Source organism: Tetrao urogallus (assembly GCF_951394365.1).
Source record: "Tetrao urogallus genome assembly, chromosome: 22".
NCBI classification, from domain to species: domain Eukaryota; kingdom Metazoa; phylum Chordata; class Aves; order Galliformes; family Phasianidae; genus Tetrao; species Tetrao urogallus.
Genome location: NC_136835.1, coordinates 1,820,455 through 1,848,196, shown reverse-complemented (window position 1 = coordinate 1,848,196; position 27,742 = coordinate 1,820,455). Strand labels below are relative to the sequence as shown.

The 27,742-nt window shown below is 48.5% G+C and overlaps 1 protein-coding gene across 1 annotated transcript in view; it reads right to left on the bottom strand.

Moving 5' to 3' along the window:
* CADM1 (cell adhesion molecule 1) overlaps positions 1-15,451 on the bottom strand; it is a gene marked incomplete at both ends in the record, with an annotated part of 156,472 nt that extends 141,021 nt beyond the window's left edge. The window contains one exon of the mRNA XM_079545727.1: positions 15,343-15,451. Coding sequence (XP_079401853.1) covers positions 15,343-15,451 — 109 coding nt within the window. The remainder of the gene's footprint in view (positions 1-15,342) is intronic.
* Between the last annotated feature and the right edge of the window lie 12,291 nt (positions 15,452-27,742).

Sequence of the window (27,742 nt, the reverse complement as noted above, 5' to 3'; positions counted from 1 at the left end):
TTGCAAGGCATAAGAGGATGGTTTTTTTTTTAAATAGTAACAATGCAATCTATTCAGCGTAAAGAGTATGCAAGGCCAATTAAATACTTTGGGTTCCATAATTATAATTGCAGTAATGAATGGTAAGGAGCATTACGGCTTGCACAATGCAGTTTTTATTCAATTCAATGATTCGGTTCTTGTCTGCTTTCAACCAACCTTTTGTGTCTCTTCACATCAGATCTCGCAGACTATTTTCAGAATATAATAAAAATACCCCCCAATATCCCAGGTAACGTAATACATTAAGCATCCTTTGATTCTGCCTACACGCAATCTACCAAAGAGATTACCCACTAAATGGATAACGCTTGTGTTTATTCGTTTTAGACACTGACGAAAACTCAGAGCAGCTCAAGCCCCATTCGAAGAGCCTGGCATGTCCATAATGACAGAGGAAAGCTGATCTCCTGGTTTTGAGGCTTCTCCTCCCTTCTAAAAAAGAAAAACCAAAAACTCTTCAAGATTCCTTGCTGTATGGGAAAGTATTTTTAGTGAAGGATTCCTATGCCTCATTTATTTTTTCCTGGCAGTTTCATTCACAATTTGTCCATGGAGATCAACGTTGGGAAACGGAAGAGTTATTCCTATCAAGTCAACCCAGAACTGCTCAGTTTTAACTCAGAGACATCAAAAGAATCTTTCAGCCTTTGTAAATATTCCCAATCATCTCTCATACCCAAGGCGTAGCACTGGCCATAAAAAAGCATTTGTTCACCTGACGTCACATCAACCTTTATTCCTCTAAGGCTGGCCCATAGGAATTGGATGGGAATCAAGCAGCAAGGAAGTACCAAGAAAAGGAACTTCATTCCCTCCTATTTTATGCTATTACTCTATTCTTAGGCCTGGTAGGGAAAGCTTTCCTCTAACATTAGCAATGATGTTGTTAATTTGGAATAGGGCAGCAACCAGAAGGCATAACAAACACGAATGCTGCACTGTGTAACACATGGCATGAGAGCCATCGCCATAAATAACTATCTGGGAAACAAGACGGCAGTAGGCAAACAGAAGCATCGACTGTCAGCATTTGGTACTGCCAATACAACAGAGGTCTGGAGAGCAAGTGGCATCTCTGCCCACGTGACCGTAGCTGTGACATCGCACACACTGCTTCCCCTGTCTCCAAGATTTAAAGACTGCTAGCAAAGACTACAGGCAATCTTCTCCTCTGCACTCAACCTGTTAGTAAAGCCAAATATTTCAGCCATTAGTCTTATTTCAGGGAACAGCACGTTCCCTAAGCAAGCCAGATGGCTGCAGCTAGAGAGACAAAGTGGAAGAGAAGCCCAACAATTCTCTAAGAGAAATCTAAGTTTCTCCATTTTTGTTTAAAAATATATTCATCAAGCTGCAGTTCACCGAAAAAGATTGTTTCCTCACTCGTCCCAGCACCCTGAATCTCTTTAGAGACAACATCACATTACACCCATAATAGGTTTATGCAACACATATTTGGCTCGTTAGCCGTGTCTCCGATGCATTTGTGCCTTCATTCCCTAGGCTTCAGAGAAACTCATCTTCCCTGAAAGAGACAAGGGTTAACACTGGGCTAGAACTGCACACACACTGATTTCCCCATTTGTCTTTTGAGGAAAGGAATACCAGAGGTTTAGCCAAATCCACTGTTACCAGTTCAAAACCTCAGGCACCATTTGCAAGGCAGCACAGCAGCATCTTTCTGCATGACCTGAAGCTGATGGTGTCCAGAGAGCAAGGAATGCTTGCAAGAATAACCTTCTACAGCACATGCTAATGAGAATTTTTGATGAAAAACCACCAGGCTCACCATTACAACATCCATCTGGACAGCGTGTAACAGGGCAAGAACTGGTGAGTGCTGGAGGGAGCCCTCCCCATCACCACTGCACTGATGGATCTGCTACAGGCAAACTAAAGTAGCGCAGCCAAGTACTACCCAGGTCTGTAAAGACAGCAAAGTGATTCAACTGACAGAAGACTCACAAAAGGTGGATCCTAATCTGGGTGTCTCCTCCATTACAACCAAAGAGGGCTGGAGCACTGTGACACTGCCGTGATTTATTAAAAACCTGAAGAGACAGCAAAATCCACCCCCTCGCTTAGGATTAAAAGCAAGGTGCTTTTGGATTGGAACTCATCTGCTCATCAGAATCCAGGCTGAGGACCTGATCACCTTTGCCAACAGAAACCCTGTGCATCATAGCAAAATACACATCAAAGCGGGTCCACTTAGAGGAATTCTGCCTTCTTATTATTCAGCTTTCACACTTACCACCTTCTGATGAGCTGAATTCATAGAATTTGTCATCTGGGATTTAACAAGACTTATCAATATCCACATGCAGCGGTCATATTTGCCTGTAATGAATGCAGACCTGTAAAATCTCCACCACAACCACAGTCTGGTCTGAGAGCAGGCACGGACATATTAGTTGACATTTCCTGTTGACTGAATTAGAGCATCTTTTAATGAGGCTCGCTTCAAAATCATTTTAAATCCATTTGCTCATGTCAACATCAATGTACTCTGCATTATCTACCAATTAGTAAACCAGAAAGTATTCTTTAGATAATCTAAAATCTCACTAAAATATTCAGCATGTCATTCATTTGCTACAAACTGCCCTATAAAAACAAATTACTGGAACCAGCTGTCACAAAGCAACAAGTACCTAAGGACAGAGTGCTTTTTAAACCAGTGGCTTTTCAGAAAGCCTCTAGGTCGTTCATGTTCACACCACAGACTTGTCATCCTCTCGTGCAGATTCAGAGATCATTAAGGTTGGGAAAGACCTCTAAGATCATCCAGCCCAACCATCTACCAATATTGTCCACTAAACCACATCCCTACATACTACATGGCCCTTTCCTTCAACACCCCTAGGAACAGAAGGAAGCACCGTCTGTGCCTAAACAAGGTGGGTGAAGCAACAGTGAGGGCTTATACCACTAGATGAGCACACGGAGCTCTGCCCTGCGGTACAGGAGGACTTCAAGCAGTCACACCAACAACTGAGAGGGCTTTGCCCTTCTCTTCCCCTTCCATTCTGAGGGATCTGACCTTCCAGCAGCATCCCAGTAACGCTGTGTGAGGGATGGGCTCACCCCCCTCAAACAGGTGCCTGCTACCAAAGCCCTGCCTCCCTTCCCAGGTTTACTGCATTGCCAGATTAGTGGATAGGAAGGAGTCTTCCAGTAGATCAGCTTGGCAGGGATGCTGAACAGCTCTCTGCATTCAAGCCAATTACAGCAGAACCATTCCAGGAGCGCAGCTCTGGCGGGGCGCTGTGCCAGGCTGTCCCCAGCCAAGTCATCAACTGCTCCAGAAGGATTTCTGAACCAACAAAGCTCACCCAGCAAAGCAGCCGGGCTGCCCAGCTCCAAGCTGCTGCCCCATACACATGGTTCAACCCACAGCACCAGGACCGCTGCTGCAACTCAACAGCATCTCCCCCATCACCTCCATGCTGCCAGCTTAGAGCATCAGGAAAACGAGGGATCTGAATGTCTTGGCAGAAAGATGGCAAGCCTTTTTTTCTTTCCCTTCCCCCTCCGCTCTCAAGAAAACAAATCTCCTGTTTCTCCCTGAAGTTTTGCAAAGGTAGGAAGGGAGGTCTGGAGGTTTTTTATTTTTTAATCTCTGGAGTGTGGCAGACCTGTAAATCTTGCATTACTCTCCAAAGAGTGTCAGGTTTGGGCTTCATTTTGGTCTCAGATTAGAGACCTGAAGCAATGAATCTTCCATCAAGGAGGCCATTACCAGCACAGTTTTCCTTCATTTTGGACTGCTTTATCCCTGATTGTATTACCAAACTCATCTTCAGCCCTTCCCCAGCTGTAAGGGGCTCAGCAGGCCTCTGGGCTCTTCAAATATTCATCAAGCAGGGAAGCCAGAAGCTGAAAGAGCAGGAGCCGCTCCGGCACTGCAAGCTGCCCTATGGTACCCAAGATATGGATACTGCAGCGCAGCACTGTGCTTTTTAAGTGTGCTACTTACCACTATTACTTGTCCCTTTGAAAATCAATTGGACAAAATCCTCCAATTTAAATAGAGCAGTATTTTGATAGCCTAAAGATCCTTCCAGCCCTCTTCGTTTAACGCCGCAATTGCAAACAAGCAATCTGCAGCAGCCTCTCCTGGGGGAAGATTGATGCCTTCATGCTACAGAAGCAGAAGGCAAAAGCCTGCCCTGAGCATCACCTCCATGTGCACACAGTGAGCCCGGTGCACCTGCAGCCCTTGCAAGCACACACTGGGCACGCTTGCATGGAGCAAGTCCCAGGACAAGGGTCACACCTCAAGCACACTTAAGTGCTTGCCTTCGATTCAGGCTGATTAAACCAGCCACAGCAATGTGCCGCAGCAAATTAATGATACAACAGCCAAATAATTACAGAGCATCCAGAGGAAGAGTATTTACACAGGCTTGAAAGGCGTTTCCATAGATGGAGAGAAAACCAACCTTTCAGATCATATTAAAATCATGCGATCCATTAGAATCTCAAATTACTGTATGCAAATTTTGATAATTTAACGGCATTTATAACATTCAAATAAAATAGTCCATGAATATTGAAAAACACTTAAGTGCTAAGTTAAATGACAATTTCCAAAACACACTAAGGAAATCTGATCGTAACAAACCAGTCCCATGAAATACCATATCTATCATCAACTTTTTAATTACCAATTGATCAACATGGAGACAGTGTAATAGCTTTCAGCTTTTAATTACTGAACTATCAAAATTCCAACCAAAAAAAGGAACCTCCAGAGATGAAACTGTAATGCTTGATTATTCATCGCTACATAATGAATGATTTGTTTTTAAACAAGATGTCAAGTTCCTCATGTAATCCATCTGGATCTGTGACTCTGCAAAGCTTACACTGCCCATACTAAGTACTCAAGATTCCTTCTTCTCCCCTTTTTCCTGACCCCACAGGTGGGGATCCTGGAAGGAATGCTATTAAACAACAGTGCTTCAGGCAGAGCGTATCGGTCAGCTAAAAAGGAACTACAGGCAAATAAAGCATTTAATCACAGAACAGCCAGGGTTGGAAGGGACCTCAAGGATCACGGATCTCCAACCCCCTGCCACATGCAGGCCACCAAACCAACCTCCACATTTCACAGCAGCCCAGGCTGCCCAGGGCCCCATCCGACCTGGCCTTGAACACCTCCAGGGATGGACGGGGCATCACAGCCTCTCTGGGCAGCTGTTGGAGCACCTCACTGCTCTCATAGCAAACAACTTCCCCCAGATATCCAACCTAAATCTTCCAACCTTCAACCCCTGGTGAACGAACACCACTTACACCAAGCCCTCAATGTAGTGTTACAGATGTTTTCTATGCACATCCTCCCCAAATAGTTCTTCCACATAATGGCATCTGTTCCCACAAAAAAAGAAGAAAAAAATCACCTTATATTTCTCCTTTATTACAGCCAGACAATACCTCCCCAGCAGCTCAGCACAACACAGCCACACCTAGGAGTTCCTACGTGACAGCCACAGCTCATTTCATGCTCTTCCCTTGGGATGCTGCTCGCATGCACGGAGCTGCACGGGAGAAATGCAGTAATGAGGCCGGGAGCCGTAAGCGCTTCTGACAACAATATCTATCAACACTTACCGTATTTACAACTAAATCATGTAAATACGAGTCAGCCCTCTTCTGCATGCTGATTGTCCAAACAAATGGATGGCAGAGAGAGAGAAGAGCGAGCGTAGCAGTGATACAGGAAGATGTCGCTGCTCAAGTCTGTGCAGAGGAGAAATCAGCAGCTGCCCCGAGAACACCCACGAATACTTCTGCCAGGCAGCAGTGATTTCCGTGCAGCCCTTCTCAGAGCTCAGCTCCCATTCCACACCATCCATATATTCCCCTCCAAAAAAACAGGAACGCGTTGCTCCAACACCTACCCAAAGCTGTTCATTCTCCACCTGCCTTTGAATTCCTTACAAACCCTAGGAACCAATTTAAAATGAAAAGATACCAATTTCAGAGGCCCATTTTATTTTTTTCCCCACAAGGACTTACTGTTTCATTATGCTTATTAAACTGACAAGAATTTTTCAACAGCCAGTTCACTCAAACAACTTTTACAGAGGTTTAGGCAAAATACTTCCGAGGCATTTATAAAATCAGCTGAGCCAGGAAAGGTTATTCTTTAAGTAATTTGGTTTCTCTCTCTCTCTCTTTTTTTTTTTTTTTTTTTTTTTTTTTTTTGGCACAACAGAAGCACCGAGCTATTAGAAGTCTAATATTGTTTTGGATTGCCCCAGCACAGAACTCCTCCCATAGCTATTAATGCAGACAGCCAGCTCTGTAGGTCGGGCTGCTCGGCTCTCCCCAGACAGAGCGGCAGATGACCAAGCTTAAAATAGCTTCCTAATGCCTATTTATTTACTGCGGGGTGATTCAAGTCACTCCCTCTTTTGCAGAAGGATTTCTACACAACAAAGAGGAGGATGGGACAACGTGACATGGATTTTTCAGCCTGTACCACTAGAGCAGATGCATGTGCTCATCCCAACGCCCTTCAGGCTCATAACAGAGTCCTTGAGAAGAAACCAAGCCACGGTCATTTCACAATGGAACACAACACGGAGTAGCAAAGCCCCAAAGATTACATTCCATTTGAAGCTTGCTGCAGAGAGTAGGTTTAACTCCTCAGCGCTGCTGCAATTCATTAAAAAAAAAAAAAAATAAGCTGCCTCTTTGCCCATTGAGCCCATACAAGTGCTATTAGCTGTTAATTCCTTGGCGATTTGCATGGACCACAGGTTTCTTTGAGCTCTTCAAGTCTTGTAGACTTGTGCTCACGTGCAGGGAATTGGTGCAATGGGCAATTTTGGCTTATTTTGAAGTTCTTTCAACATCTGCATCAGCAGCCAAACCTTTGCAAAGATCCTATGGCTCCTGCCTTAAAAACCAGAAGGGGAAGGAAGAAAACAACCCTGAAAACATACTTAGACAATCCATACGAAACACAACAACGCTCCTTAACTCTACTTTTGCCTGTGGCAGGGGGATGGAACCTGATGACTGTTGAGGTCCCTTCCAAGCTAAAGACATTCTATGATTCTAAGATGTCTCAGACACACAACACTGTCCCACCAATGCTGTCTTGTTGTGCTGAGGGTTAATTCCAGGAGTTCCTAACAATATGATGGTAACTCATCCCAATCACCTTCGGCCACCAATTTCTGCTCTCTATCCCTGCTTTGGCCATGTTACAAAGCCAAAGAAGTCAGATTTTGGAGGTGTGATGTAGGTGGAGTAGAGCTGGCATGGGGGAAGACAAAGCGAATTGCAAACGTCCACAAGTGTGTAACCCACAAGACATCTTAATCTTGTAAGGCAATAAAGCAATTCTACACTAAACAAATTATATTTGTGAGGAGCTCTTACTAAAGCCCTCTTCCACAGTCACGACCAGCAGTGAGATCCACAGACCATCCCACCTATTGTAGGGCACCTGTTTTACCAGGGCCATTGGGCTCGATGATCTTTTGAGGTCCCTTCCATCCCCTGCAATTCTATGATCCAACTTCAACATGAAGCTGAAAAATGAAAATCTGCCCCCCGAAAAAGACCAAATGACAGTGATATCTAACACACCACACACACCTTTGCCTCTGCATTCTACACACCCGGCGTTGTGTTAACATACTTGAAAACTGAGGACCCAATTTACAAAAAAGCCTCGATGGTGGAGTCACATAAACACATACTCAAAATTCTCCCAGAGAGATTTAAAGACCTACATCATTGGGTTTGCTATAAACCCTCTGTTTACACAGCTCTATATACTGCTATATAGCAAGAAATGATTTGCCTCCAAGTATTTTCTTTATTTCTTGTCTACAATTTTCTCCATCTTCCCCTGAAGATGTCTGAAGGGAACAGTGTTAATCTCCTATCTATCTCACTTTAATCCTTGCTTTTACCAAAAAGAAAAGATGAAACTACACTTCACACGCCGAAGCAGCAGCCACTGGCAGGTATGGATTCAGGAAGAGTTGACTCAATGCGTACATTCTACTAAAGATTATACAGCACGATTAAGAGTGTAAGACGTTTAAATCGAACAGAAGGCCATTAAAGTGGACAGAGCCCCACAGCCTCGGGGTGGGAGGCATCTCCAGCAGTTCTGCCTACAAGGTTAATGAATAATGGCTCTTTCGGAGCAGAAGCTGAGTAAGGAGGAGGAGGAAAGGTGCTTAACTGCAGTGTGGCAGCAAACGGCCATGTGCATAAGGTCATGGTTACATGCTCTAAGTGACACAGAGGAAGTCTTAATTTGAACAGTAGTTAACTGTTGGAAAATGAAGTTCAGAAGTGCAAAATTCAAGTGACAGAGGAGAAGCTACGCTCGACATTTTCACACGCCCATAAGAATCCTTCCATGCACCCATGCTTCAGCCATAACCACAAAGCTGGGACAAGCTCAATGAGTTCTGCCCTCACCATGGGAGCAGCTCCATGTGAGAACCAGCAGCAACGTGGGAGCACGCGATAGCAATATGGGCACTGGCACACAGATGCAGAGCTGTGCCAAACCCACCGTCCTGCTGCCCTGCACCCAGCACCATCCTCAGGTCCTGCATCCAAGAGGAGCCCAGCACATCCCGCACTCAGCACACGGCCTTTTGGTTTGCAGAAGAGCTAAGGAAACACCAGGAGCTCAGCAGGATGCCCCATCACAACCCAACTACATCCACTGCTCAACTGCAAATCAAAACGTTTCTGTACATCACTTTAATCTGACCCCCCGTTGGTTAATATGTGCTAAGGAACTGGGCGTAGTTTCTATGGACTCCGCACAGCATGGTAAGAAACTAGGGTGGTAAAAAAAAAAAGAACTAATCTGCCTAGAGAGCTGGAGTTGCTATTAAGCTGACCTAGATTCCCACTGTCACCACAGAAGCACTTCACATGACACAGGCGCATCCCCAGCCATGTTCCAGAGCTCTCCCCAACACCAGCAGTCACTGCTGCCCACCTGGGGATGGCTTTGGTGCTCACGAGCTGCCTCCCATCCTGCTCCAAGAGGCAGGCATCAGGGAATGATGGTGAGAACGGCATCACGCACTGCCCCAACAGTGGAACGAGGTTACCCCATAGCAATGAACAAACAGCACTTGGGCACAAATTCATCTAACGAGAGCATCACCTACCAGCCAGGGAAGCAGGAGTGGCCACTCGCAGAGCTCCTCTGCTCCTCCTCACATTTTCTAACTTCACAACCCGATTCCTCAATAGCTCACGCAGACAAGGATGGCAAAGAGGCAAGGAATGGGTAGCCCAAGTCAGAGTCATAGAACCAAATATACTAAACAACTTAGGAAGCAAATTTAAAATAAATAAATAAGTACCTACCAAGTGACAGCTACTCACCTCAGTGAGAATATTTTAGGAATTCATTGTAATAAAACCTACAGAATTGGATAACCAAACACATAACCCAACAGCACCAAGCAATACAGAGTGTTCGTCTTGGTCCTGTGTGCTCATGCAACAGATGCTCCTCCATATCAGTGCACCAGTTCTGTTTACACGTAATACTCAAAATTCATGCAGAAAGTTTTCCTCCCAGCCTACTTTCTGTTGAGCCTTCCTGAGCTGTAACCCCAGCTCTCAAGACGAACGTCACTAATATTTCAGGTGTTCTTAGAGGGAAGCTGCCAGGCAGCCTTGTCTGTAAACAGAAAAGCAGCAACAAGCAGTTTCTCGTGCTTGATCCGATTACTCTGATCTCCCTTTTGATGCTGCAGACTCAGAGTCGTATTTCTATCACTGAATGGGGGGTGGGCAGGGGAGGAGGGGAGCGTCACTTTGCTGCCTGACATTTCTTTCCTCCTTGTCACGCTCCCAGGGAGGCACACACTGCAGGCAGCAGGAGCAGGACGTGGCACTTGGGGATGTGGGTTGGTTGGGATGAGTTGGTGGTTGGATTTAGTGGTCCTAGAGGCCTTTTCCAGCCTTAACGATTCAATGATTCTCTGTGCCTACTCCCTGCAGCGCTGCGGTGATGGCACTCCAACCACACACTTAAGAGCTGTGGCCCCATAAGGAGATCCCATCCACCTCCAGCACTGTGCCTCTGCACCAGGTTTTGACATATCCAAGGTCCAATCCGTCACATTTTGGATTAGTGCTGAAGTACATCTTGTATAAGGAAGAAAACCACTTGAGTCCACCTGGGAGGAGATCAGCTTGTGGCGCTGGCTGATAGCTCAGGGAACACAATAATGCTCCCATTCTGCAGGCAGACCTTTGAAGAGATTATAAATCAGATCCAGCCGCTTGCAAACACTGCTGAGAAAGGACACGGCCAGATTAAAGAGGTTCCTTCCCAGCCATAACCTGAGCCCAGCGCTCTGTATACCAGGGAGCTGTAACTGGAGGAGCATCCCAGCTCCCTGCACATCCCCAGCCCCACTCCCTGCCTGTGCACTCCAGCAGCTCCACCCCGTACAACAGCTCAATGCAATGAGCAAAAGCATTTTTCAGACTGCCCTCATTTTCAGGGTGCTGTGTGTACTCCAGAAAGGGATGCTCACTGTCACGTAAGGCAATCAGCACCCAAACCTCTTCAGAGGAAGCCATTTGAGCAAAGCGTTTAACATCATTTCTTGCTGTCAAGCATCCACTGCTTAGCCAGGAGACCATAAAATGCAGCACCAGTTTTGGATTTCTGCTGTTTTAGTGGAGAATTGGGCAGTGACACCCATCATTTGGGGCAAGCACTTCCCCTGGTCCTGGCAGAGGGCAAATTCCAAACACCATTACTTCCAAACACATATCTGAAAGAAGCACAACTAAAGAGACATTTCGGTTAAGCTACAGCCCTCAGAGGTTTAATATTTCAGAGCAGAGATGTGCTTAAATATCATTGTTATCCTATATACCGCCATCTTAATGGGGTCTCAATTGTTCTCAGAGCTCCACCTTGAGAATTCAGTAGGGTCAGGTGTTACCACTCAAGTTTTTGAACTACAGATGAGCATAATCAATTCCAACATGAATCTGTTGTTAGAAATACGCTAATTAGTCTGCAGTTAGAAGCTCTGAGCACAGCCCAGTCAGGTGCTTGAAGCAGAACAGACAAGCCTCTGAGTGCACACGCAGAACACAGTGAAAGAACATCGCCTACCAGAATCGCTGCCATGAAAGTGCTGGTATCACTGGGGGTAATAGACATGGAATGGTGAATGAGAGCAAACCCAAAGTCACATTTCCAGGAATCCCACACAGCACAATACAGCACGGCTCCCTACTATCTAACTTCATCAACCTAAAAAGATGTAGGACAGCCTGATGCACAACTTAACAGGAAAAACAAGACATTCAACAACAAATACGCAAGGAAGGAGAAAAAAACATATTACTCTGGAAAAAAAAATAGACTGAGAGGAAGTAGGTAGATACTGCTCACATGCAGGCATGGATGAGAAGAGCCAGGCTACAAAGAATCAGAGAATGGTTTGAGTTGGAAGGGACCCTCAGAGGCCACCTGGCGCCGCTCCCTGCAGCGCACAGGGACACCCACAGCTCAGCAGTGCTCACAGCCCCGTCCAGCCTGACCTTGGCTGTCTGCAGGGATGCAGCATCCATCACCTCTCTGGGCATCTCCACAGCTTGCACTCTGGGCTCCTGCACTTGCAAGTATGGAGGCATGGAGCACTTAGATGCACAGCCAGGGATGGCCGTGGAGCCCAGCCAGGAGCATTGTGCCCTGCAGTAAAACACCCCTATTTCCATTATTGCATTTTTGATGAAAGCCTCGTGGTATTTTTCTTCAGCACTGCCTGCCACACACGCAGAAATAGCCTCCTGCACTGCCTGGAAGCTGAGTACACCAAAGCTTCCACGCTGGACAGCTTCAAAGAGTTCGGCGGTGGAGCTCCCATTACCCACAACAGCAGCTGCTAGCTGCAGCATGCAATTACATCGCCAGCAAAGTGATTGATGAAACTTAAACAAGTACATACCACTCCTAATTACAGCATTCCAGCGAGGGTCTCTCCTTCATTACAGGTTTCCAAACAGAGTCTCTTTATTTAATGCTCGTGGTTGCACACACCACTACAGAGGAGCAGACAGTATTCCCCAGAGAAACCAACACAACTCTCTGCACACATCCCATTTCTCAGCAAAGACACAGACTACACGTCCAGCTCTGCAACTCCTATGCAGAAGTATTTACCTCCTGGCTGGGCTCCAGCTGCAGCGGGGTGCAGACTTACAGCTTGTGTTACTTGTAAAGCTTCTGAAGGCTGCTAAAAATCCCTGAACCGTGCACAGCAAATGCATCTTTTGGATATGCAGAGCTCCTGCATTCAAGAAAAGAGTACTGATTAAAAAAAATAATAATACAAATTTTTTAAACTCCTTTCTAAAACTATGATAATAACCCCTAGCCAAGCTAGCACTAAACAGCCCCAAAAAAATGTGCCCAAAGGTAATATCAGAAAGGTATTTTGTAAAGTATGTTTTTAAGCAAACCCCTCATTAGGAGCACGTAAAGCCCAGAGCAAACCCTTGGCCCCGACATACGTGGGGTTACAGAGCAGACACTTACAGAGCCTTCCTTACACACCCAGCAGAAACAGCCCGGAACGCAAACAAAGCAATCAGCAAAGCAACATCAACAAACAGCACCTGATAAAGGCGGGTGTCTGCAGGAGGAAAGCGGCTCCTTCTAACCTCAGGTGTAACCCAGCACACTGCAACGACCAGCAGAGCCCAACCCAGCCGTTGCCATTGAGCTGAAGGAGCAGAGAGCTGCCCCGGATCTGGGCAGAGCTGCCTCTCCTCCTCCCATCGCTGGGAACCACAGGAGCTCCTTGGCAGGGGCTCCCCAGCCAGATTGCCGCGCTTATCAACCTGTGCCCAACTGCCTACATGCAAGACAAATGAGCCCAAGCTGCAATCCAGATGGATTACTTTATTTACCAGCCTCTTCCTTGCCATATTCCCCAAGTGTTTGCATTCCATGCAGAACACAACCAGAACGTCGGTGTGTTTTCCAAGGCACAGCCCAGCCAAGTCTCAGCGAAACCGCTGCAGATCGGAAGGCTTGTCCTGCTCACTCACACATCCACCCTGTATTTCCAAAGGAATTCAGTTCAGCACAACCTCACAGGATCCCCCACTGCATCCGAGGTTCTTTCCCTGGCCTACTGCACATGGTTCTGGCAGATACCCCAGCATACAGCTAGAACACTCCTTGTCCTTGGACATGTCCGTGCATCCATCCGTCACCACGGCTGGCTTCAGCACGATGCCAGCACCCCACTCCTCTCAATGCTTCCCACAGCTCCTCCTAGGAAGTTCTCGTCCTCAGCTGCTGTGTGGTGTCATCATGCACCACTGCATTCCACCCTAGCACTGTTCCATCCCAGCATCAGCCGAAATCACTCTTCAGCTCTCTTCCCACTTCACAGGGGCGTTATGAAGTTTAATTAACTGTAAAGCATCAAGATAAAGACACACAGACACACACACACACACAAAAAAAAAAGGTGCCACAGAAACACAGAGATTCATCCTGTTCCTAGCTTAATCAGAGCCCCAGCACTGCTCACCGCCATCCCCATCAGCCCCACTTACAGCTGGGCTTACTGACTGCAGCACAGGCAGACCCTGTGGGGCCAGGACCGACACCGCAATCACTGCCCGGCACTCATTGCCACCAAGGGTAACCATAGAAAGGGGGAATAGAAGGAAACAAGAAAAAAAAAAAAATCCACAACAAAGAAGGCTTTAGTGTTAAGGAAGTTTTGTTTAAAACACATTAAAGCGAGGCTTGTAGGATTTGAGCACTCAAATCACAAGGGAGTTGTATTGTACCCACAGCACCGCCATCTCAGTTCACACCGGGTGATGCTTCTCGCTATCAGACAACACCAAGTGTACAGGTCAGGCACCGGCACCGTAACTGCAGCATCACACCCTGCGTTTGTTCCTTCCCAGCTGTTGGCACCGCTTCAATAGTCTCACCGGGGTTATTACAGCCCTTAACAGAGCTGCAGATAACAGGAGGATGCTACCAGAGCATCACCTGAGCCTTTAGTTAAAAGCAAACCTTCAAAATGAATTGGAACACAAGCGAAGGAGCAGGGAGCAGACAGCAAAACAAAGAACGAGCACAGCCCGCCTGCAACGGGGCTGTGCTGTAATCCAGGCTGCAGGGAGCTCCCCGGGTCGCAGATGCGCTCCGCGGTGAGCTGGAAGGAACGTGAATGGGGAAGAAACCACCTGAACACAAAACGCCTTAAGAGCCGCTCAGGCAGCGCTGGGGACAGCGGCACCGGGATGTGCTGCGACCGTACGAGTGTTCCCCCAGCTCCCAACCAGAAGCACTGACAGCGATGTCAGCTCTGTGCCACAGCTCCCAGCCGCCCTCAGTGGGGTTCGGAGACCCCGTCAGCGCTCCCGAAAGCGAAAGGAGCGGAGCATTAAGGAAGAAAAGTGATGATTGCCGCTGGCTGTTCCCGTTCTGAGCACAGCGACGGCAGCGCAGGGATGCACCGAACGGGACAGCCTCGAATCACAGCCGGACAGACACTGGGGAGGACGGGGTGAAGCGTGCACGACACACGCATGAATAAAGCTCTTTGTTCACCAGAGCTGCCCGCTCTTTTCTTCCCCCCCCCTTTCGGTATCGGCGAAATTCAACAGATTGCTCAATGGCCCTCTTGTTCCTCCCAAACTTGCAGGGCCAACAACGCGAGCTGCTCTCGTCGCACGAGCCGCTAAAGGAAGCCTTGTGCGTCTCCAGTGACACACCGCAAATATAAAGTGGCATTAACGAGGGATATTCTATCAAAGCCATCAGACGCGGCTGGCGGTCCCTCCTGCGGCTGTTCGGCTCAGTGCAGGGCGATGCAACAATAGCGGGCGGCACAGAGCGGCACGGAGCGCACCGCCGGGCTCCCACCCGCCAGCAATCACCCCTGAGCCCCCCCCGCTCCATCCCTCCGCATCCATTCCATCCCGTTCCGTTCCCTCCCGTCGATCTCCCCCCTCCCCCCCAAGCAGCACCACGCGCTTCTCCCACGAGAAGCCATGGAAGCTTCCATAGAAGCGCTCGGAAGTTGCACTCGGCTGCCAACAGGTCCGGCGGCGGGGCACCGCTCGTCTCGAAGCCACGCCGACACACGGACATACGAACACACGAGCGGCCGCTGCCATGGAAACCGCGACCCGGCACGCACCGCTCCGCCGACCCCGAGGCACTCCCCGCTCCCACCCCGAAAGCCGCGAGGCGCCCCCTACGGGCGGGGCCGGGCAGCGCCGTACCTCTAGGGATGATGGCGGCGGCGGAGAGGAGCAGGAGGAGCAGCGGGAGGAGAGCCGGAGCGCCGCCGCCGTTGGCCGCGGGGCCGCTGTGCTGGGCGCGAGCCGCCATCTCCGGCACCTGCTTCGCTCTGCCCGCCGCGCCGGCACCTAGCGACCGCGCGCCGCGATAATGAGATGCGCGACGTCACGGCGCCGGGGGGGCGGGGCTTGAGCGAAACCACGCCCGCTTACTCGGGAGCCCCGCCCCGCGCTCGGCGCCGCGCGGGATGCGGCGGGACGGGCCGGGGAAGATGGCTGGGGGAGAAGCCGCCGCCGCCGGGATGGTTTTTAATGGAGGGCGGCTCTAAGCGCGGCACCGCCCCGCAGCCCCGCACGGCGCTCCGGCCGCCCGCCCCCCCCTCGCGGAACGCGGCCGCTGGGGGCGGTGCGGAGCCGGGCGGTGGCCGCCAGCAGCGGAGCGGGAGCGGGGGTGCGGAGGGATTTGGAGCAGTTCTATTTACATCGAGTCGATGAACGGCCCTTCTCGCTTCTTTTTAAACCGCACCGAGCCAGGAGAGTCGTTCTCTCCGCCTTGATAAATGGGGAGCGGGGCATGGGACCCGTGAGCAGCGCTCATCTGAGAGCTCACCCCAACCAGCAGCATCCCGGCCCCGCACGGACGTCAGTACCTCTGACATTATTAATTAGGTTATCCCACGTGAGCCTGAGGCAGGTGAGGCGTCAGCTTAACCTCATCGTCCCATCCTCCTCCGAGCCCCAGATTGGAAGCGCTCAGGGCCAACATCGAGTCGCAGTGCAGGTGGCAGAGCTCTCCCCCCTCCCCGTGGCTCCCAGCCCGGTTTCACACCTGGGGAAATAACGCACACCTCTCTGTGCCCCATATGCTGCAGCCCCATCCATCCCTGGAACATTTTGCCCTATAGACACAGCAAAGAGTTCCTTCCTTCCTGCCCCAGCAGTGGCACAGATGCACACTTCCAGCCCACCGCGCTCATCACGATTATGTAACTAAGCCAAATTTATCCCCGGTTTATCTTGGGCCACGGTGCTAAATTCCCTCCTCTCCAAAGGACTTTAGTGCTGGTAAACAACTTGGGCTTGAGAGACTGCGGAGCGGCTGCCTTTGCCTCTGTGTCATTAGGCACCAGATTATCCCATTTGTCTATTTTTAATTACACGTTTCCGACTGTTTTGTACAGTATTGTGAGCTGTGACCTACTGCTGCTCAAACACCAAATGGGAAGACAACCCGTATTAAGTAAAAAGGTTTATAGTAATTTAAGTATTCATAGGACGCGGAACAATCAGCAGTAAGAAACACAATTTGCATAATAAATATCAATATCACAACAGCTAAAACAAACCCTGACAGATTATCTGCTGCTAAATGACCAGGAGATTGCAGAATGCCAATTGTGAGTCCTGAACTCTAGGAAATGACTCCTGTATCCTGTGCAGATTGAAGGGGACTTTGGGAGGTTCTAAGCCTGGCTGTGTTCCTGCTGGAAACGTCTTATTGCATTCCATTATGCATCAACTTTAATTTCAAGAGGAAAGTGATTTCCTCTGTCCGGGAAGCTTAGCCTCAGATTATTTGTCACAGTGTGTTTAGCAGTTATGATATTGAAGCGTGAGCCCCATTGGCAGTGATTGAAAGCTGTATTAAATCAGCGATGGCTCAAGTTATAGGCAGGCTGAGACAGAGGCTGGCTCAGAGGGGAGCGTGGCAAGAGCAGGGGAAGGGGAGGGGAGATAAAGGTCTGATGAAGGCTGACCTGACCCACAACTGTAGCTGATATAATTGTTGGCATTACATGACAAGGTTGCTCCCAAAGTGACACATCCCACTGACAAGCAGCCACTCATTGCTGAGACTCGCAGTGACCCGGCTCTCATGGGAAGCAGCCAGGAGGCACAGAGTGATGGAAAAACCACTCTGCTCCTGCTCTGGGAGCGGGGCTGTGCTCAGGCTGTGCCCTTGGTTGCCCTCGGAGTCCTCAGCAATGCCTGGCAGTGGGGAAAAGCACCCAGCACCCATTCCCACAGCACCAAGCAATGGGAGACAGGCCCCAAACTGAAGATGTAGAGACACACGTGAGAGATGGCATTTTCCAACCTTGGATCTGCTCCATGGGGGCTACAAACAGCAGGAATTTCACGCAGAAACCTTTTGTGGGCCACTTGTGGCAATCCTTCAGACTCGTTGCTCTGCACATCTCAAAGACCAGATGGTGTTTTTGCATGTTAAAACTGATAATCAATTGTTTTGTTAATTCAGTTTTCGAGTCAAGAAGAGAAATAAAAACGGCAATTGCAATCTGTGGCACGTAGTCCTAGAGAAAGAGCCTGTTATAGTCAGAAAGATGAACATGGTGGAAAAGCAATGCAGGAGCCTAACAGCAATGGGGCTGTTGCAAATGGAACGGTGTTACAAAGGAACAGTGCTCACCTGGCTCAGAAGATCTAGGCCCATAGACAGGACTCTACAAGGGAGGGATCTCCACCCAAAGGTCTTTCTCCAGTGGCAGTCAGCCCTTAAATGAAGTCAAAGAGAGGTGCAGCCAGGCTCCATCCCTCTCAGTCATGAATTGCCTTCACCTGTGCTCTCAGGGCTGACCCAGTCCCTTCCCCAGGTGCTCAAGCAGTGGTTCAGGCAAAGACTCAACTGTTTCCATACAGAGCCAAAACGAAAACCGAACCAAACGGGAATGGAGAGAACCAGAAACTTGAGCTGTATGTTACCTGCTTATGAGAAAAGCTTTGGACCCAACACTGGGCAATACGTTTTGAGGGACTTAGGTGACAGTTGGTGGCAAGAGCTGCTGGGTGACTGCTGGATGACAGAAATTGCTTCCAGCCATCAGGCTGAAGATGGAACCAGTTCCTATGCAAGTCACTGCCAACCCTCTGTGGCTGCTGCTGGGAATTGGGCTAGAGGGTGCAACTTCACCTGATTTCCAGCCCAAGAACCTGGTGTTAATTACGCCCATCTCAGGTGAGATGTCACCACCATGACCAGTTATTTGGTTTGACACAGGCTGAGGAACCAAGATCTCTCCCTGGCCAAAATGGCTTTCCATCTCGTCCTCTCACTTTGCCAGTCACTTACTGTATGAGTCTAAGAAGGGAAAAGATAACCTAAAAAAGCCCAAGTTTTCTGCTCTAGAAAACAGAGATAATGCACAATGTGTTTAACTTCTGCAGGTACTGTGGGACTTTCCATTCTTACACAGCTCTTTGAGTCTCAGATTAAAGGTGCTATAGAGACTGAGAGACCAAAAAGATTTCTCTACAAATGGCAGTGTTTGTTCACTCCATATATTCTGTCAAGAGAAATAAAACAGTTGTCGATCTTGTGAAAAGCGCCGGCTCTGAAATGTTCAAAGAACTGCATGGAATTTTAGCGACACAATTCACATTAAAGCCGGCATGGGGCTAAATCCTGTGTACCTCTTTGAGAATTTAGGAGTTTGTCAAAAGGAATCCAGGGAAGGAATAATCAAGTTATAGCATTTCGGATTTAGCAGCTCCTCGGAAGGAAGTGCTGCGTGCTTCCTTGGCTGAGCTCCCTGCTGGGGCCTCCCCACATCTCCCTTCACCTGTCCCATCTGAGGAACTGCGTGTTATGCTTGAGGATAGGAAGAAATGCAAAGCTTAATTTCTGCTCTTCCATACACTGTGACAAAGTTATCCTTTGCTCTGCACTCTCCTTATATAAACTCAGCGCTTTTGTTACGGTACAAACATCTCCCACTATATTTGATTTATCTGGTGTCCATTATGATGAACAACAGATTGGCTCAGAACTTTTGGGGGTGCAAAAACTAAAAGACAAAGCTGGACCACTGCTTGCCATCACCACTGGGGAAACACAAACAGTGCAACACCAGACGGCTGTGCTGGCATTCAGCAAAGCCTGGAACGACTGGAGAGGAACCTGGGGAGGTTCAATGAAGGCAAGTGTAGGGTCCTGCATGTGGGGAGGAATTACTGCATGGGTCAGTATAGGTTGGGAGCTGACCTGCTGGAGAGGAGCTCTGCAGAGAAGGATCTGGGTGTCCTGGTGGCCAACAGGTTGTTCATGAGCAGCAGTGTGCCCTGGAGGCCAAGAAGGACAATGGTACCCCAGAGTGCTTTAAAGAGTGTGGCCAGCATGGTGAGGAAGGTGATCCTCCCCTGTGCTCTGCCTCTTTGAGGCCACATCTGGAGCCCTGTGTCCAAATCTGGGTTCCCCAGTTCAAAGAAGACAGAGATCTCCTAGAAAGAGTGCAGCAGAGGGCCATAAAGATAACGAAGGGCCTGGAGCATCTCCCGTGTGAGGGAAGACTGGGAGCCCTGGGATTCAGTCTGGGGGAGAGAGGGCTGAGAGGGCATCTCAGCACTGTTTGTAGATATCTACAGGGAGTCAAGTCGTTGGGGCTGGGCTTTTTTTGCTGGTGTGCAGCAACAGGACACGAGGCAACGGGCAGAAACTGGAACACAGGGAGTTCCATATGAACACAAAGAAGAGCATCTTTACTGTCAGAGTGATGGAGCATTGGAACAGAGAGATGGGGAAACTTCCTTCTCTGGAGATACTCAAGACCTGTGTGACCTATTGTAGGTTCCCTGCTTTAGCAGGGGTTGGACTCAGTGGTCTCCAGGGGTCCCCTCCAGCCCCTACAATTCCATGATTCTGCCACCCCAGCGCTCACAGCATCTCAGCAGCAGCCAACGTGGCCCCATGCAATGTTTGTGGGTGGGCTGGAGAGCCTTGCCTTATCGCAGGGAAGGGAACAGCAGCACCACTTCTGCTAACATGTAGTCACTGCAGTAGCATGCACTCCCTGCCTGTTTCTGGGCAGCCTACATATGTCTCTATATTGAAAAGATGGCACATTTCAACATGGTTCAGAAACCACCAGCGCCAACCCAATCAAGGAAAGCATCATTTATACAGCCGTATCGTGTGCTGACTTTAATTCCCTGGTGACAAACACTGCGGGCACACAAAGACCTCTCACACTCGCTGGGAGCAATAATACAGTCATTGTGAAGCCCGTTTGCTCAGCCCCCCACTGTAAATAAGATATTTTCATGTATAATGGACAACTTTTTCTTCGACACCTACCGCATATTTGCATTTGCTTTGTCTCTATCCTGCGCGTGGGGGGCCTGTTTTTAAATTTTCATTTCCAGGCCTGGAAGATGAAATTTAATTATTTTTTTTTAAGCCACAAGTGTGACAATAAAACAAAACGAAAAGAAAAAAAAAAAAAAAAAAAGCCAAAAAAGGCTTTTGATTTTGGAGAAATCCTATTGAGGATCTGAAGGACTGTCATCAGTGCAGCATCAGTCTTCATTATCTGATTCTTTTTTCAATTGGCAGAGCTTTACAGAGAACACCGCTCTTTCAACAAAATGATAAAGGGGTATTTGAAATAAACAGAGAGAGTCCCCAGCCAGCGAATACCTTAGATTGCTACGGACCGTGACTTAATGCTGCCTCCTATGAACTCCTCCTTTTCATCTTTTAATAAAAAAGCCAGACCGATGGGATTTTTTTTTTTTTTTTTTTTTTTGCTTGGCTAAAACCTTTGTGAAAAAAGAAAACAACACCAAAAAAAAGAAAAAACCAAAAAAAAAAGAAAGAAAACACCCAAAACCCTGAGGAGCAACAGCTACTGAAAGTGGGAAAGTTCTCTCTGAGCAAAGTCTCTTGCATCTGTTTACATCACGCTGTCCAGAAGCTGCATGTTATGCCACCAGTGGATGATGAGCAGCCATTCTGCTGTCAGCTCCATTGCTCTGCTGCTGTCCTGTGCTTGGAGCAACATGAATGGCTCCTGCAGCGTGCCATCGCCCTGCCCTGCACGCAGCTGTTGCTGCTCTGTGGGACTGCCATCAAAGAAGGGGTTAGCGAGGGCAGGCTGCTCTATTTTCATGAATTTACAATTGCTTTGGCACCCCAGTGAGAGGCTGGAAGGGTGCACCGTGGCTTTCATTGCAGGGATCTGCTGTCCGCTGCAGATCGCCCTGTCGCTGATGGATACAGGCAGGAAATGAAGCGGCAGCCCAGGGCAGCTGTTGCACACCATAGGAAAAACTGAGCGCAGATCAGAGGAAGGATGGCAAAGTAGGAGAGCCGATCCCAGGTGCCCTGCAGCTCTCCGAGTGCCAGGTTCACATCCAGCTGTGGGGCTGGGATCTGCACCCCATCCCCACCAAGCGCTGCTGAAACGTACAGGTTTTCCAACAGACATCATCTGCAACAAAAACTCCCCACTCAGAGCTCAGCACGCCCCGCTGTCACCGAAAACAAACACGATGGAGGCAGACAAAAAGAAAACCAACCCTTGATGCACAGCACCGAGCAAACCCAGCACCTGGATGCTCCTGCAGTGCAAACACAGAGCTCTGTGCCAACACCTGATTGCTGCCCACGTGGAGACGTGCCTGGCTCTGGCCAGCAGCACAGCAGCAAGCAGCCATGCATCATCCGCTGTGACTGCATTACTGAGTGCCCAACCCGACGCGTGCACAAAGCACTGATCGGTTTTCTATCATCTCCAATAATTATAAGAGGGAAGGTTGAGCTCCCAAGCCTGCTGAAGCAAGATGAAATGTTTTCAGATGGTTTTAAAGAAGCCAGATGATTCCCCGGTGTAACGACGAAGCACAAAACATCCAGTCAGTCTGGCTCCCCCGCCGCTCTAACCTTTTTACAGTGGGATAATAGGGAATAAGCTATAATTTAGACATTTTTTATAAAAAAACATGGATACAATAGAGATAGAGGGGCAAATTGCTTTATAGTCTTGCGTCATCTTCTCTGCAGATGAGTCTAATGCACCCTCGCCATAAAACTCAGGAACTGTGCCCTCCACATGTTGTTGTGACAAATTTCAAATCAAGAGGGTGCTTGAATTGGATTTATTACAATTGGGAGACGAGAAATTGTAATCTTTATGAGCCAATGACACAGAGCCTTTTAATAAGAGAATGAAGTATCATTTGAAATGTAAAGCAAATTAGATTACCGGGGTCAAATCCTTCTACAGAGACATCATGTCTCTTGCGTTTGACATCCTCTTTTCAGGTTTCACATTAGCATCTAAGTGTTTTTTAAATACGTTTAATATGCTTATAGGAGGAAAGTGCCTGCAAAAGTCAAGACGTAGAGATTGTGGGGACGGGGACAAAAGGAAGCCATCAAAATAAGTGCTGGTGGGAGGCGCGGGTCTGTCTGGCACTGCCAGGGCTGGGATTTTGTTACGTGCAGCTGCAAATGAAGCCCCTTTGATCACATCCAAAGCTGCATCTGCTCTGCGGCGAGATGCCTGCTGGGTGTTGGCTGCCCCACCCCGATACCCCAAAACCTGGATGGGGTGACGCAGTGTTGGAGCACAGCCTGCTGGGCTATGCTGCCTGCGTTTGTTATGGCAACACTGCAAACGTGCAGAGGCAGAGCAGGAGCAGCACTTCCCGAAACTGATGTGCCATCAGAGTATCGTAGAGGCTGGAAACCAGCAAATCCAGTAAGATCATCCACTCCAGCTACACTGTTGGCAATCCTCTCCTCCTGTATCCTGCTCGCTCAACTGAGGTGTGTTGTTCCCTCCAGCATCTTGTTTGCTATGGACAACGTAAGATGCAAGAGGCAGCAAGCCCAGAACCTCAAAGTCAGCCTGAAATGATTAAAATGGTTGTGGGTAAACACCTGAGCACACAATGCAAAGCTTTGACTGTTCCTCTGATTTGAGAGGCTTCATGTCTTAATCATCTGTCAACACCACGTGTAACCAACCATGGCACTGAGGAAAGGGCTCCCAGAAGGGACACAGACATCACACATGAAAGGAAAAGTCTTTCTTAGCCTGGAGGGAATTTCAAATTAGGTACAATATTACTTCAGCTTTCACTGTCAAGAATGGTTAGACTTTCATTGGCTTATTTTGCAACAGTAGGGTTTTCCTTTGAAGAATCCACAAGCATCTTCACCTTCAACTCACATTTACTGCTCTTGCTCCGTTTTTGTGCTGCGAGGGTGCTTAAAAGCCACAGTCAGGGCCAGGATCCCAACAGCAGCAGATGATGTACCACAAAAAGGAGTTTTCTGCCCACTCGCCCCCAAAGAGCTCCCAGTCACTACATGGATAGGATGACCCTCCCAGTCACTACATGGATAGGATGACCAGCCCAGTGCTGCTCCTCTCCCCATGTCCTTCCCTCTGCCCACACCTCCCAGAGCACTCAGCGCAATGGGGAACGCAACAGGTGCTGAGAAGCAGCGCTCGCATCCAGCTGATTGGAGCCCAAAGCAAATGTTTATCGTCAGCATTTGTGCAGACTGCAAGCATTAGGATGACTTGGAAGAGAGAGAGAGTCTGCTTATGGACAATGGCAAGCAGGAAAAAATCCTGGTGTGCAGCTTTGTTGAGGTGAAGTACAAACAGCATAGGAGTGTGCTGGCCCTTAAAATTATCAAAAGGAGCATAAATCTGTTTTCTTAAGAAAAACGCTCTGTCTGGCCAGGGAAGAAGCTGTCTGGTGAGAGGTCTGTGAAGATAAATTGCAGCAGGTTGGTCTTCAAAAGGATTGTGGACTTTGGAAACAGTGATTGCTGTGCTCTCAAACCACCAGCAGGTTTATCACGTGCTGCAAATATCATGGTTGCAGGGGCAGCCTCTGTCCCTAAGTGAGTGCCATTTTCGGAGCTCCAGTTGGGTGGATGAGATCCGGAGATCTCCAAGCCTGGACACCTGCAGATGTGTATATCTAAACACCCACAAAGAATCATACAGTCACCACGGTTGGAAAACACCTCCAAGACCACCCAGTCCAACCATCCCCCAGTATCCCCCTGCTAAACCACATCCCTCAGTACGACCCCTAAATGTTTCCTGAACACCTCCAGAGGCAGTGATCCACCACCCCCCTGGGCAGCCCATTCCAGCACCTGACCACTCTTTCAGAAGCACTTTCCTCATATCTATGCACATATATATATGCACAGTGTCACACACACGCAGTGCTCCAACCATGCATCTTAGCCCAATAATTGTGAGTTTTTTGCAAGCTTGTCCCAACTTGCCGACAGCTACAGAGCAAAACATAATTCGTTACCTCTGCTCAGATATTGAAGAACAAAGCTGGAACTCCCATACAATTATGTTTTATCTCAGAGCAAGGTGAAATCATTAGATATTAGTGAGGTGCAGTGGCATAAAAATGATGTGTTAGCGGGGGTTCATTACATTGTATTTTCAGAGCCAGGAAGATCAATGCGTTCATGCATCATGAATTAGTCGCATGCCTTACTCTTCCCTGCTCTCCGGAAACCCAACATGATCTATCGCCAGCCATACATCATTGTTTCAGCATTGCACATTAATGACAAAGCTACAGTTTCCACTTGTCAAGCTGACCAGATGCATTTTTTTTTTTTTTCCTGCACAAGATGAAAAAATTCAAAGGAGGAGAAAGAGGGTCATTTCTGGGCCAGACTTGGCAGTAAATTTCAACCCTTCGAAACTCTTCTTTTTCTTTAGATCCATCACTTTTATAATCCGTGCCTTAACTTGCCTTCATGCTTATATCCAAAGCTTGGAAGTGATTATGCTGAATCCTTTTCTGCTGATGCAGAATGTTGCCATTCCAAATACATCCCACTGCCCCTTTGTGCCCATGCCCCAAAGCAGAAAGTTCCCACCACTGACTGGCAAAGCTCCTTTTGGTCTCTCTCCTGCTACATCGATAAGAAAATCCCTCTTCCCCAAATACCTACCAGTGTGAGCTCCCTAAAAGCACCCCCTCTGCACTCTGTTGACTGTCCTTCCAATCACTCAGGTGCTGTGCCCTCCTTCCTGTCTTCCCCCTGCATCCTTTCTGCACTTCTAAGCAGTGCCAAATTCCTTTTTTCCCTCCTTACTGCAGAAATCTAGCTACAAGTTTCAGTCTTTCCCTTTCCCCTCCCAACCACTGAAATGTCTGCCACTGCGTGTTGCAATTAATTATGAGAGGTGAATGAGGTAGCAGTTGCTAGGCTTCTCCCATCTACTGCACTCAAACTGTTCCCAAGATGGTAGCATTAGAGCATCCTGTGTCTCTCATATGCATTCACCACCCACAGAGCATCTCTGAGATGCTATTATCCCTATTTGCAGACAGGGCACTGAGCTGGAGATTAATTTATCCAGTCCCACACGAAGGTAAGACAATACAACAAACTGAATCTGGGTCTCTGTCACTGAAACTTTCCCTTCCCATGACCACCAGATGAGAAGGAATGGCCTTAATTTGCACCAGGGGAGTTTCAGGTTGGATATTAGCAAAAACTCCTTTGCCAAAAAAGCAGTCATTGGCACAGCTGCCCAGGGGGGTGGTAGGGTCACCATCCCTGGAGGTGTTCAGGAACACTGGGGAGGTGGCACTGAGGGATGCGGTCAGTGGGCAATACTGGTGGTAGGTGGACGATTGGACTGGATGATCCTAGAGGTCTTTCCCAACCTCAATGATTCTATGACCCACCACTACTCCCCTCAGCGTGTCCCTTTGTTCCCTGTGCAGGGACCATGGATCTGATAAAAACCAATTTATTCAGTGCAACTGTGCCCACCGCTTTGAACACCACGATGCTCACAGGGAAAGGACATCTCCTCACCTACACCGTGAAAAAAGAGATCCTTCCTGGGATGCACCAAGTTGCATCTAACAGACCAACTCTTCCACATGGCAGTAGCTACAAATTTGCAGTATGGTCCTCTGCTACACTTCTAAAAATTGCAGTTATGCATGTTCTGCATGCACCAAAGGCTCAGGTTGAGGACCACGGTCCCTGCCATCCTTGCAGGCATGGGGCAGCTGTCCCTGCCCTCTGCAAGGCTCCAGCTATACAGCACTGGGTGCATTTGGGGGTGATTATTTTTCTACGAGACATTGATTAGCAATGTTTGAAACATGACAACGTGCCAATAGTTCCCTTGTTATATGACAGATAACTGCATGAATGCAGGGCTAACACTGCACTTTCTCCTTATTATTCACTAATGCTCACAAAACATCTGACAGTTGGCTGAGCTCTTCGGGGCACTTCCCTGGCCCCGGCTGCTTTCAAGGTAAAGATCCATTTGTGGTAGTGGGGTGAGGCCCATTTCAGGTTACCTTGCAGTGTGTAGGATCTCAGTTTGCATCTCCTCCACTATCGACAGCAAACCCTGCAAGTTGTGCTCAGCTGGACATGCACATCCTCGCACCTTCAGTGGGACTATGCACGCCTCTCCTTAGCAAAAGAGTTGCAACTGCATCTTTATGACCTCTTCCAAGCTAAGCCACTCTACAAGTTCATGAAACCGGAGCACCCTGGGAGCAATTCACTGCTCATGGGTTCACTGCGCCGCATCTCAAGGACGCACAGCATTCATCAGGCTCATCCAATTTCACCCTACCAGTGCCTATCTCCCTTTCGGATTGCTGTCATGCAGTGGGGATTCAAACAGTGACATCTGTGCCAGGAGGTAGCTGTGTGCTCCCCAACAGCAGGAGGGAGCTGCAGATCCCCAAATCCCCACACACTGCTGCACGGAGCAGCCTGGCTGCCCGCTTGGCCTCGGCTACTGGCAGCGCACAGAGCCCTTCAGTGCCTCTTTGTTGGTTTTAAACAATGGCCGTGGCCGGTTCTGTTTTCACTTCCTCTCCCCCGCTTTCCCCTCCTGTACAGGGCTGGGGCTTTTTTTTTTTTCTTTTTTTTTTTTTTTTTTAAATCAATGGGCTCAGATAGCATCGTACTCAAAGTGACCTTTCAAATACCAGCCAGAGACAGGTCACCACAAATTGTGCTCTCCACCCCCGCAGAACATGAAAGCCTTTTCATTTCTGTCTGAAGGGCTGGGGAAGAGCGCGGCTGTGCTTCGAGGACACCCACTTGGAGCCTCGTCCTGGCATTAGCAATAAATGGTGGCTTCCTGCCCTGAGAGGCAGAGCTGCCCTGATGTGACTGTCAGTGTGATCTGCTGCATCCGGATTTTTGGCCACCCTATTTTTGTCCTTTGAACAGCAGCCACAAGACAAAGCTGAAATACTGACGTCTGAAAGCCAGCAGAGCTGCCTGCAAAAAGGCAGTGTAGCCTGGATGGGGGTCTGCATGGCATGCATCCCACCAAACCTGCCAATAGGGAACAACATCTCTGGAATGGAGCAGCCTAGCAGCAGGCAGGTATGCGCAGCACAAACCAGCAGCTCTGCTCCTTTTCCACATGTAACACAGCATTGCACCACATGTTACCCAAAACAGCAGCTTTTAATGCTGCACGCCCTCTGTTTCCAAGTTGGAAACTTGGAAGCCACTCTCCCAGACCTGACAGCACTTAAAGCAGAAGCAATTTTAATGGCACTCTCCGGCTATGACCAGGCCAAGAGTTCT